The sequence below is a fragment of the Fomitiporia mediterranea genome (genome assembly GCF_000271605.1).
Source record: "Fomitiporia mediterranea MF3/22 unplaced genomic scaffold FOMMEscaffold_5, whole genome shotgun sequence".
Classification (NCBI taxonomy): Eukaryota; Fungi; Basidiomycota; class Agaricomycetes; order Hymenochaetales; family Hymenochaetaceae; genus Fomitiporia; species Fomitiporia mediterranea.
This window is the reverse complement of record NW_006760390.1, coordinates 1,006,026-1,017,076: the sequence shown is the minus strand read 5'-3', so window position 1 is coordinate 1,017,076 and position 11,051 is coordinate 1,006,026. Positions and strand designations below refer to the sequence as shown.

Here is an 11,051-nt window from a genome sequence, read left to right as displayed (position 1 = left end):
TATAGGGGCTGCTGCTGCACCGGGCGATTGTCCTTCATGAGCTGATGGCTATATACGTCGAGCAGAGAAGACACGCAGCGGGGTGACAGGCAGGGGTTATGAAATAATAGAAAGCGATATCGCGGCCTCGAGGCGGCCAGCGAGGTATGAGCTCAATGGATCCAAGGAAGCATCGATGAACGGCAGTCGCTGGGAAACATCAGCCATTAGAGAGCGCCGTGCTCTGGTTGGCCGATAACAGCGCTGTCGCCGCCAAAGGTGTTCAGACTACCTACTCACAACACAAGCGAGTTGTTATATACATCTACCCGCCGCCTGCGTCGACGACGTAGACTGGCAGGGTCGCAGCAGGTTTACTACTGAGTACGGAGTGTGCGAGAAAATAGGCATTTGGTTATTGGGCAGATAAAGGAAATAATATTACGCGAGATGTGGACGCATGTTTCTGGCCCTTATCTGAAAGCGCTGAAAGGAAAGCCTTAGCCACCTCTACACCCGAATATCTACAATTGGCCATTCCGGCCCTCCATTTGCCCTTCCTCCTCTTCACCCCTCCCTTCTCCCTCCACATCTCTCTCCCCCGTCCCTCACCATGCTCTCCGTCCACCGTTACAATCAACAGCCCTTTATTTTAATGCCGACGTCCTCGCGACCGTCCACGCCGCGTCGCCACCAACACGTCGTCGTCGAACGAGGTCGCTCAAGAAACGTATCTCAAGCCGCACTCGCTCGCAGGAAATCAGAGGAACGGCGCAAGCGTGCTGCTCTGGCAGAACAGATGGCAAGTAATGCTCGTCCGATCTTTTCGCGCGCCACGTCGCCGCCGTCCTCGAGGTCGCGTGCCCAATCAATACATAAGAGCGTGTCTGCGTCAGGCGAGGAAACGGGTCCTGTAGCTTCTACCAGCGCCAGTCGCTTACCTTCACCCCCAACGCCAACGCAAAGAGTCGAACGGTCTGATTACATGGCAGCCCCTGCCGCGAAGCCCTCTGACTCACGCTCGCATCACCGTGTCAGCAGCGAACCTTATACCAATCCCGATTCCGACGCTTCTTCACCTATCGGCGAGGATGAAGATTCATCCGCATGCATGGAGGAGAAGCTAAGCTTACAGGACCAAATGCAACAAGCCTATGCCGCTTGTCAGACTAGTTGTCTCCCCACTCTCGGACGAAATAATTGCCGATGCCGGAACATGCATCGTGCACGCGTACTTTATCTCAAGACGCAAGGCATCGACGTAACATCCGACGATGACCCGCGTATTGGACAAGTACGCGATGAGGATTTTGTTTTCGTACCGGGTGGCAAACTTGTATTCGATGAAGAGTCACTCGCAGCGCTGAAGGAGGAGCGTGAACGTCGAGAGAAGGAAATTAGGGAGAGGCAGTGTCGTGTGCGTTGCCAGGCAGTGGAAGCTGAGGCTCAGTGTAGTCGGACAAGTACAATGTCCACACGGCGATGCACTGAAGAACTAAGGACAGCATCGCAGTCGTCACAAAGATTGGAGATTAGACCGAGACGAGACCGACTACCTCAGTCGAGTAAGGCAGGACTTTCACGACAGGTGCGTAAGATTCGGAAACATAATGAAATACATATATAACTCAAGTCATGACTCACCAGTACAATGATTCAACACCATATACATCTTCATCACCTTCATTAAGAGTTGGACCTATTTCAGCGGCCCAGACCAATAATCAGATAGAGTTTGAGCGGACCGCGCCCTCCCGGGTGACGGCTCGTGAAGTCGTTAGAAGCCTTCATGGCAATCTCTTTCCAGATTGTGAGCCGAGGAGGACACGCTCTGCAGCGCAGAGCCGACTTCTGGATACATTACTGGAGGCCATAGTATGGCAAGATGGAGAACGGAGACGAATGAACGGCAAGGGTGGGATTGATGCTGCGCCCCGAGATTGTACGAGGGATCAGTTTTCTGACGAACCTGTAATGGACAAAGGTGTATCCCGTTCCGTCGGTTCAGATTCAACCATATCCCGTACGAACTCGTGGGCGTCGTCAACAACGAACTCTTCTTCATCTACATGTATCACGTCCCCATCTTCCTCTCCGTCCTCGAGCAAATTACATCTTCTACCTCTCGTTGAAGGTCGGAACGCACGATACCGAGTTTCACATTCGTATCACTCGCACAGGAAGAGCCACTTTACTGCTGTCGCGATGACGGAAACGCCCCTCATGAAATTTGAGGGTGACTCATTCCAAAGTGGCAAGGCAAATTTCAGAACATTGCGCGGCTCTATACACGAGCGAAGTAACAACGACGTCAAGTCGGCAATTGTCACACGCGTACGACAATCCGTCTACGGACTCGTAGACTTTGCGAACAGGATACAGCAGTCTTACTTGCGCACTGTCCAGTTTGCTGTTGTTCTGCATCCAGACGCGGCTCCACTTCAGACTGAGAGCCAGACCTCCCTACAATCGAACCGGAGCAACCTACCTTCCAAGCCAAGAGGTTATCGTGCGAATCCTCGAGATGTACAACGCTTCGCTCCCCATCCTGTTAGTGCGCCAACACGCGACCTTAATTTCCCTTCTGAAGTCAACATTCCTCTTGGCGAGTCCTCACCCTCCCGTTCTAATACCGCTACATCTGCTCGGGTTTTCGCACCGCTTGCATTTGTCCCACCATCACCATTACGTCCCCGTGAGATGCCTATTACGCCGGAATGGCGGCTACGACCAGTTGCAAACCCTTGCACGTTGCGGCTTAGGGCACATGCGAATTGTTTGAACGTAAAGGGCATTGCTTGGGAGGGTCGATCGCATGTTGGAAGCCTGGGTTGTGGACGAGAACGTTTAACAGGTGTTGCATTTGAAGGGCTTGGGGGAAGTCGGCTTGTCTTCGAAGCGAAATGATTTTCTTTTCTTTCTTCCTTTCAGCTCTTCTCTTCTACACTGTGCTGCCTTTTTTCCTTCTCCGTCAACGCACTTATTTATTGTGTTGCATGCCACTTTATGCTTTACTCTCTTCTTCTACAATGCTTGACGGGGCTATCTTTCTTCCTTACCACCCTACAGAGTTTATCCATCATTGTCTACTTCTTCACGACATTATTCCCAGCTTCTGGACCATCATCTTGAGTCTCCTTACATCATACCTTATAATCGAACCTCCTATCCATCAGGCAGCAATCTATTTTCTACCCTCTTATATCACTGTACTACCCACCAACGTCATATATCCGCGAAGAATTTCCTCTCTTCATTGACCCTCCGTAATACCAGTACCAGTTCTTCCTGTTACCTACTTTTTTATATCTCTTTCACCACTGTACCGATCATCTATCTACACAGGTTTCTTGTACATGTACGCACTGCATATGTAGCTTTAACCGTTTCCGTTTCCCCTAGTTACATTCTGTAGTATAAGGGTATTATTTCCTTCTCTTTTCCTGACGTTCATAATAATCAATGCTGTGCATATTGTAACGACGCCCGTTGTTGTAGCGATTTGTTGTCTGCATTATGTCCATATTGTCGTTGTGGTCGCTCCAAGCAGGCCTTCCATATTTGTCAAGCCGGACGCGTGAATCGGAGGTTGAAATCAAGCGCGTCGAAGTGATCGACGTAACGCGCAATCTAGTACCGTCAATTTAGACTGCACCATAAAGTCGCAAGTATAGCTCCCTGGATCGCGGGTCCGAGGATCATATTCTTGTTCAAAACGAAGCTTCGTGCAACATAAGAACGGTGTTGTGAGCCTGCCCACGAGGTCACTGTTCGAAGTGCGCGAGCAGTCAGGTGGTCTATGTTCGGAGCGGTTAATACGGCGAACAAATTATCTCAATTATTTAAAAGTAACGTACGGCACGGAAGAAGTGGTTTGTGTTGTTGCTGTTTGCCTTTCGTGAGATTGTGAGGACAAACGAACGATGCTGACGATGCGGTTTCATAGGAGGATGCAGTTATTGCAATGGCAGCCATATGTATATTTGTGGTCTGTCTGGTCGCAGTGGACGAGTTCGGTCCCGCCGATTGGGACGCCGGCGAGTGTAGCTGTTGATTATGTTAATCCGTTCGTTTTTTTCCCTTTGTATAGTATTCTTGCAATAACCATAGCTAATGATGTCGATGTTCTGGTCAGCATGATAGGAAATGGCGGAATCACACCTGACGGCTCAGGAGGGATGATCCCAAGCGTTGCACCTCCCTTCGGAATGACGCGTTGGGTTGCGCAGACGCGTCAGAACTACGTTTCTGTTACGCCGTATAACCATACGGATCGTGTTATCCATGGGTTCCAGGCGACGCATCAACCTGCTATTTGGATGGGTGAAAGCGCCACATTTACAGTCGTTCCTGGTACTGGCGCGGTGAAGCCCCGCTTTGAAGATAGAGGTATGCGCTTTGATAAGGAGGACGAGAAGGCTGGTGCTGCGTATTATACGGTTGATATGGTTGGTGGGGAGGATGAGAAGGTGAAAGCGGAGATGACTGCGAGTTCGTATTGCTGTTCTCCTTGTGTACTGCGTAACAAGCTCTAACTATTTCCTCTCCAGCTTCGCGAGTCGGCCATCTCCGATTCACCTTCCCCGCTCAATCAGATCCATACATCCTAATCGAAGCAACTCGCGCATCTGTCCTAGGTTCCTCCGACCCAAACAACGTTACCTTCCCCCAAGGTGCTATAACCATCGATCCCGCTACACGCGAGATCTCAGGGCGCAATCCGGAACGTCAAGACTTCCTCATCGGGCCCAGTCCAGCACCCAGTTTTGCGGGTTATTTCGTCGCTCGGTTTGATGCGCCGTTCACGTCTTGGGGAATCGCGAAGAATGGATCGGTTAGTGCGAATGAGACAGATGGTGATGGTGCGATGCTCTCTGGTTATGTGCGCTTTTCCAATGGGTCGAGTGCGGTGAATGTCCGTATGGGAGTGTCGTTTATTTCTGTTGACCAGGCTCGACGGAACCTTGAGAATGAGATACCTGACGGACGTGCGTTTGAGGAAACAGCGTACGAAACCCGGAAGGCTTGGAAGGACAAGCTAGATCTGATTCAGGTCGAAGGAGCGACGAAGGAAAACTTGACGACGTTCTACACCGCGTTCTTCCATTCATTACAGGTTGGTTTGTTGATTTTGACAGAACGGGGATCTTTGCACTGACTCGACTGTGCAAACAGTATCCATATGAACAAAGTGAAGACGGGAAATATTATTCTGGCTATGACGATACTGTTCATGAAGGCGCTTCGTATACGGGTTATTCTATTTGGGTAATTACTAGTTTTCTACCGTTAGTTGATGGTATTGAAAGGTTTTGTTAGGATACCTTCCGCGCAGAATGGGCGTGGCAGATCTTTCTCGTCCCAGAGCGCATTTCTGACATGGTTACCAGTATGCTGCAAGATTATAAAGAGGTAATGTGGTTGTAAAGTTTTTAGCACAATGCTGATGTTAGTAAAAGGGCGGCTGGCTTCCTATGTGGAAAAACATTGTCGGTACGACTTATCAATGACATTCTGCAGGGACATTCTTATCATTTAACATGTTATCTACATTGCCTAGAAACAAACATTATGGTCGGGACACACGCAGACGTCCTTGTATCAGAGGCCGTTGTGAAAGGCTTCGGTAATGGCTTTGACACTGAGTTAGCGTATGAAGCTGTTCATAAGGACGCAACTGTCCCCCCAGTCGGCGACGATTATTTGCAGTGAGTAATGCTCCGTTTAAAAACAGAGGCTGTTGTTTAATAAATAACTTCAGGTATGGAGACCGCCAACAGGTGACTGGAGGTATTTTTATCGGAACAGCTCGGAGAAGCTGAACGACACTGTTGCAGGGTGTTGGTTATGAAGTCCGTGCCGGTCTGTCGACAGTCTACGAACAGAAAGGCTGGGTCGCGAATGATATCCATTCAGAGGCCGCATCCAGAACTCTGGACTATGCGTGTTTGTTTGTTCCTATACTCATTTAGAAGCCGAAGACTAATAGAAGGATGTACAGATGACGACCACGCTGTCGCAATCCTAGCAGCATTCCTCAACAAAACCGAAGATGCAGAATTCTTCGGCGCACGTTCACACAGCGCATACAAGTCTATCTTCAACAATGGGACTGGGTTTATGGAGGCACGCAATGCTTCTGGTGCATGGGCTGGTGAGGACCAAGGTTGGACAGAGGGAGATATGTGGGCGTATACCTTTGATGTGCCGCAAGATATACCTGGCCTTGTTGCTTTGAAAGGTGGTAATGCCAGCTTTGTTAACTTTTTGGACCAGCATTTTGATGGGGGACATAATATGCATACTAACGAGGTGAGTAGCTTTGACACATGAATTGAGAAAGTCTGCTTAAGCATAGGAATATCGTCTTAGCCGTCGCACCATATACCATACCTTTACTCATTAGCAGGTGCTGCGTCGAAGACACAGGAACGTGTTCGTGACATTGCGATGAACGACTACAACGATACTGTTGACGGTCTAGTTGGGGTAAAGCACTCATTCTCTGACCCTTCTCCCCAAGATATTGAGCATCTTATATTTTTGTAGAACGAGGACTGTGGTCAGATGAGTGCATGGTATCTCTTCAGCTCTCTGGGCTTCTACCCCGTGGACCCGGTGTCAAATACATATGTTGTCGGAGCGTAAGTGGCATGCCCTTCAGAAAAGAAGCCCAACTCTCGGATTAACATTACCTTCCTCCCTTGATTCATCCTTCTTTCTCCCACACAGACCCTTCTTCGACAAAGTGACAGTAAAACTCCCTGGTGCACCCCGTCCACTCGTCATCTCCTCAAGTGGCGCAACCTCCAAAAAGTACGTGAAGAGTCTAACCATCGACGGCGTTGCACTTGACAACCCCGTCATCACACATGCGCAAATTGCACGAGGGGCGAACATCGTGTTTGAGATGAGTGACACTCCTCAGGCGTGGGGATCGGCTACTCTTAACATTAATAATGCACGTGGTGAGGGTGCGTTTGACTCTGAGGTACACAAGCGAACAGAGGGAGGTGAACGGGTTGAGAAGGCAGAGCTTTAGAGTCTAAATCCTGTGCAGGATCACTTGTCTATTTAGCTAAGGCTTTCTGGACTCAGAAGAGACGATCCGTTGGATATGTACATATAACATTGTAATATTTAAGCCCCCATGGAGATGTGCATTGCATGCCAAATTGAGTAACAAATCACTATAGACATACGACCAGAAGACAACAATTATTGAGATGCAGACCGAGATGTAGAGGCAGCAACAGGTGTGGTCACTGGCCATCTGAGCGTCTCATAATAAGGTTGTAGACAGCACAGGCATGCTCATTGTTACTGTAATTGAACCGGAGCTTGAATTAGAGCGCGTCAGACTCCTCCCCTCCTCGGATCCGCGTGTCTGAGCTAAAATTAACCCACGATCTGAGGTGAGGTGTATGTATGCCAAACACCAGACTCACCAAACTATCTATTAATATTGTTAGCCAAACAAGTACTGCTGCAGAGGTTCTGCATTTGTAATAAATCAAAATCATATGTATTAATATCATAAGAAGCCCATTCCAAATATTTGTCTTGTAGCACATGATATTCGATTTTCCACAGTCGGAACTTCGAATGCATATGGTGGGGCGGGGAAGACTGAGTTCCGATAATCGGTGACGAGCGGACTAATACAGTTATATAAATTACTTTACTTTATATGCGTATGCATTTCGTGAATTTGTCGGGGGTATATAATAATATGTTATGACATATCGGCTCTTCAAATTGCCGTGCCTCGTGGATGGAAATCGACTTTATATGAACGTTGGCACGTTCGTTGATGAAATAAACGCTTCACAGGAGGAAAGACGCGCAAGATCGGTGTGCCAACGAGGCGAGATGATTTAGAAGGTAGAGAGAGATGTCGTCAGGAAATGAAGATGAGACGAGATGTGGATGGTTGAAACGTTGTGTCCGTTCCTTGTATTGCAGTTGGTGATCACTGACTGCATCATGTAGTATTCGTGCTCTCTCACCTCTACTGCTTATAGAGGTTGTGCAACAGGAAGGTGTGATATCGAGATGTCTATTTTCAGTCGATCAATTCGTATTGATGTTGCGTATGGAAGTCAATTTGTGCGCTGGAAATCGTGCCGACTTGGAGCACGACGGTTGCTGTAGATCGATTTCCTCCACCTCGAAAATCTTCGCCAATCCCGAGCCCCGACACCAAAAAATTTTCAGAACTCTCAGACCCTGTTTTGGAGGAAGCAAAAGATCAAACTCGGAAGGAACCAACGGAGAACAAAGCTTCTGCAACATCTGTTCATCGACAGCATCAAGGAGGAAGGTCCGGTGACCTCACATGCATCCTGATGCCGAATTCTGCGAGATGTTGGCATCGCGATAGAGATGAACGAAATAGTGCTTCAGGTACAAGGGATCCGCGAGATTAACTTTGGGCGGGTACGGCACGGTTACGTGTTCTCAAACGAATCGCAAACGAGGAGCAGCTGCACAGTGAAAACTTGGAAGAGTTACTAGTCCAGAGAAGCTCGGAAGTTGCTGAACGCGATGAGCGTCCAACCGTGGGTTCGGCTTCTTCGGACACGAGTACAGTCTTGGTGTGAGGATTCGCAAACGGTGTGGCGGGCGAGAAGAACTGAAGTGCATTGTGCAGAATGCCTAAACATAGGCTGTGGGCGAAAGCGCAGAAAGGCTGCTTCTTTGAGACCGAAGCGTGAGTTTTGCAGACGCGCGCCGATACTCCAATATGGTTCTGCCGGGCGTGGTTACCCAGGCAGACTAGTATGCAGTAATGTACTAGTTGCCATGGCATTTTATCGAATCGGACGCTGCATGACCAGAGTTGGGGCTCGGAGAGGATTCGAAAAATCTTCGTTCATCCCGATCTGGATGGAGGATGGATTGCTGATCGGCTATTCGCGGCTGCGGATGGTCGGAGACGGAAGTCCTTTTATTGTTGATTAAAAATACATATTTCCCCCTCTTTCAACTACAACAACAATGCTCTGCGGCTCTGCCAGGCCAAAACAAACGGTGACATGAGGACAGCAACACATGGATATTAGAAACAAATGTATCCCTTTTCACCAGATGCATACAAGGTGAAAGGACAACCCGGTGCAATATATGGTATCCTTGGAAGCATTTGATCCGGCAGGAGTTAATTTAGTTTTTCGTGATTCACATCTCAGCGTAGAGAAGAGGTGGCTTGCGGTATGCAGGCGTCCCCACGCGAAACACAATCGATTTGCCTCCATAAGCATGTGCCTCCCTCTATTCATCCACTCTGTGGCCTACCCATCTGATTCGAAGCTGGTCCACAATAATCAGCTAGCAACCCGTGGCCCCATGATTTTTTTACACCTATAAAGACGCTTTGACTTCCTTTCCCCGCCCCTCTCACAACTCACTCCCGCTCACTCACTTTCTCCCTGCTTGAAGCAGAGCCTTTACCTTTCTTTATTTCCTTTCGGGACTTCTTCATTCTTTCGCGCAATGGTCGCCTCAAGCATTCTTGCCCTCGTCCTCGCGGCATCCGCCTCAACGTCCTGGGCCGGTCCCCTCAATAAGCGCATTGCGCAGACTATCGCCGACTCTACTGCCAAGTGGGAGCAGGCATGTGTACGTCTTCTCATTTCGTGTGTCTGTGCCCCGGTCCTTTTTGACTTTGTGGCTTTGCTTTGTAGACCGCAGCGGGTGGTGCCGACAAGTGTAATCCCCTCTCCCAGACCGCATTCATGACCTTGCTTGCTGCGGCTGGCCCATGCGACCAGCAGAACGCAGGAGACCAGATGATCGATCTCGCGAAGCAGCTGAACAACAACGCAGACATGATCAAGTTCACACAGATCTTCGTCCAGCAGCCACGGAATTCGCCCGACTCGTTCTCAATTCCTTACTGCCAACAAGCACCGAAGAACTCTGAATTGAACGGACTCTTCCAATGCCAGTTCGATGGTACGAAAGACACCTTCACGGGTAACCTCCAGGCTGGTGCCCAGGGCACTGTGCCACTTGGGTTGCAGAGTTTGAACCCTCCGAAGTCCTGCCCCGCGAACCCGCAGGGTGGTATTGCAGACGGTACTCAGCTTGTGGATGTTACCCAGGATCCCGGTCTTAAGTGCGTATTTACGCAGTTGAAATTGTTGACGATTTTAGCTGACAGCCACATTTTTAGCAACATTAAGGGTGGTTCAGGCAACTCTGGCAATAACTCAGGAAACACTGGTAGTGGTTCAGGAAATTCCACTGGTAGTGACTCGGGAAATTCCACTGGTAGTGACTCGGGAAATTCCACTGGTAGTGACTCGGGAAATTCCACTGGTAGTGACTCGGGAAATTCCACTGGTGGTGATTCAGGCAACGACACCGGTAGTGGCTCAGACAGTGGCTCAACTGGCTCCTCCAACGGCAACACCGGTGATACCGGCGACTCGAGCTCAGACAATGGCTCGTCCTGCAATCCCATTTCTTCCGCCGCAGCGCCTTCCGCAACTGCTACTGGTAACAACGCCGCCGCAACGCCATCATCCTCTTCATCGTCGTTCGTCCTCCAGAATGGAAAGGACGCGCAGAAGCTCAACGCAGAGTTCAAGAACCTCTCTGCGGATAGCTCGTGCAATACGGGTGACTCTGGATGCGTTGGCTCATCCTTTGCGCTCTGCTCTAATGGCAAGTTCGATTTGATGGACTGCAGCACTGGTGGAAACACATGCGCTGCTCTTCCTCTCGTCAACAAGCCGGGAACGAGTGTCACCTGCGTATCTGAATCCGAGGCTCTCCAGCGTATTGCCGCGACGGGTGCGACGGGCGGTCTGACTGGTTCAGACTGAACGCGACTTTCGCTTGTGCGATTTTGTGGGTATTTTGATACTGAAGAATTTTTATAACGAAGCCATTAAGGCAGAAAAATGTATCATTAGCTCACTCTTAGCGGATATACCTCACATTCTTTATTCCCCTTATTTTGTATGACTTCTCAACAAATGGAATTTTTGAAATCACAATAATGATTGAGTGGGAACATGTTTACGTAATATTAGTAAAGTATTATAAAGGAAATCAAGGATCGG

The 11,051-nt window shown here is 49.1% G+C and overlaps 3 protein-coding genes across 3 annotated transcripts; all 3 read left to right on the top strand.

The window, feature by feature from the left end:
* Nucleotides 1-592: 592 nt before the first annotated feature.
* On the top strand, nucleotides 593-2,886 carry FOMMEDRAFT_145940 (uncharacterized protein; the record flags this gene model as incomplete). Its single annotated transcript, XM_007265275.1, has 3 exons — nucleotides 593-1,396; nucleotides 1,485-1,567; nucleotides 1,671-2,886. The coding sequence occupies 3 exons, from the start codon at nucleotides 593-595 to the stop codon at nucleotides 2,884-2,886; spliced, it is 2,103 nt and encodes a 700-aa protein (XP_007265337.1).
* A 1,043-nt stretch (nucleotides 2,887-3,929) lies between these two features.
* Nucleotides 3,930-7,021, top strand: FOMMEDRAFT_83177 (glycoside hydrolase family 92 protein; the record flags this gene model as incomplete). Its single annotated transcript, XM_007265274.1, has 12 exons — nucleotides 3,930-4,045; nucleotides 4,115-4,470; nucleotides 4,530-5,095; nucleotides 5,155-5,247; nucleotides 5,299-5,391; nucleotides 5,439-5,472; nucleotides 5,540-5,667; nucleotides 5,817-5,925; nucleotides 5,981-6,291; nucleotides 6,352-6,468; nucleotides 6,529-6,623; nucleotides 6,712-7,021. 12 exons carry the CDS (start codon nucleotides 3,930-3,932, stop codon nucleotides 7,019-7,021), a joined length of 2,328 nt encoding a protein of 775 aa, XP_007265336.1.
* A 2,372-nt stretch (nucleotides 7,022-9,393) lies between these two features.
* On the top strand, nucleotides 9,394-11,050 carry FOMMEDRAFT_167061 (uncharacterized protein). Its single transcript, XM_007265273.1, has 3 exons — nucleotides 9,394-9,600; nucleotides 9,666-10,099; nucleotides 10,157-11,050. The coding sequence occupies exons 1-3, from the start codon at nucleotides 9,475-9,477 to the stop codon at nucleotides 10,809-10,811; spliced, it is 1,215 nt and encodes a 404-aa protein (XP_007265335.1). The 5' UTR covers nucleotides 9,394-9,474; the 3' UTR covers nucleotides 10,812-11,050.
* Nucleotide 11,051: the final 1 nt, after the last annotated feature.

Bases quoted from the DNA above. Each gene is read 5' to 3' on its own strand.
- FOMMEDRAFT_167061 (XM_007265273.1), top strand. From the start codon at position 9,475: ATGGTCGCCTCAAGCATTCTTGCCCTCGTCCTCGCGGCATCCGCCTCA. The intron at 9,601-9,665 runs GTACGTCTTCTC...TTTGCTTTGTAG, and splicing joins CCAAGTGGGAGCAGGCATGT to ACCGCAGCGGGTGGTGCCGA. The intron at 10,100-10,156 runs GTGCGTATTTAC...CCACATTTTTAG, and splicing joins ACCCAGGATCCCGGTCTTAA to CAACATTAAGGGTGGTTCAG.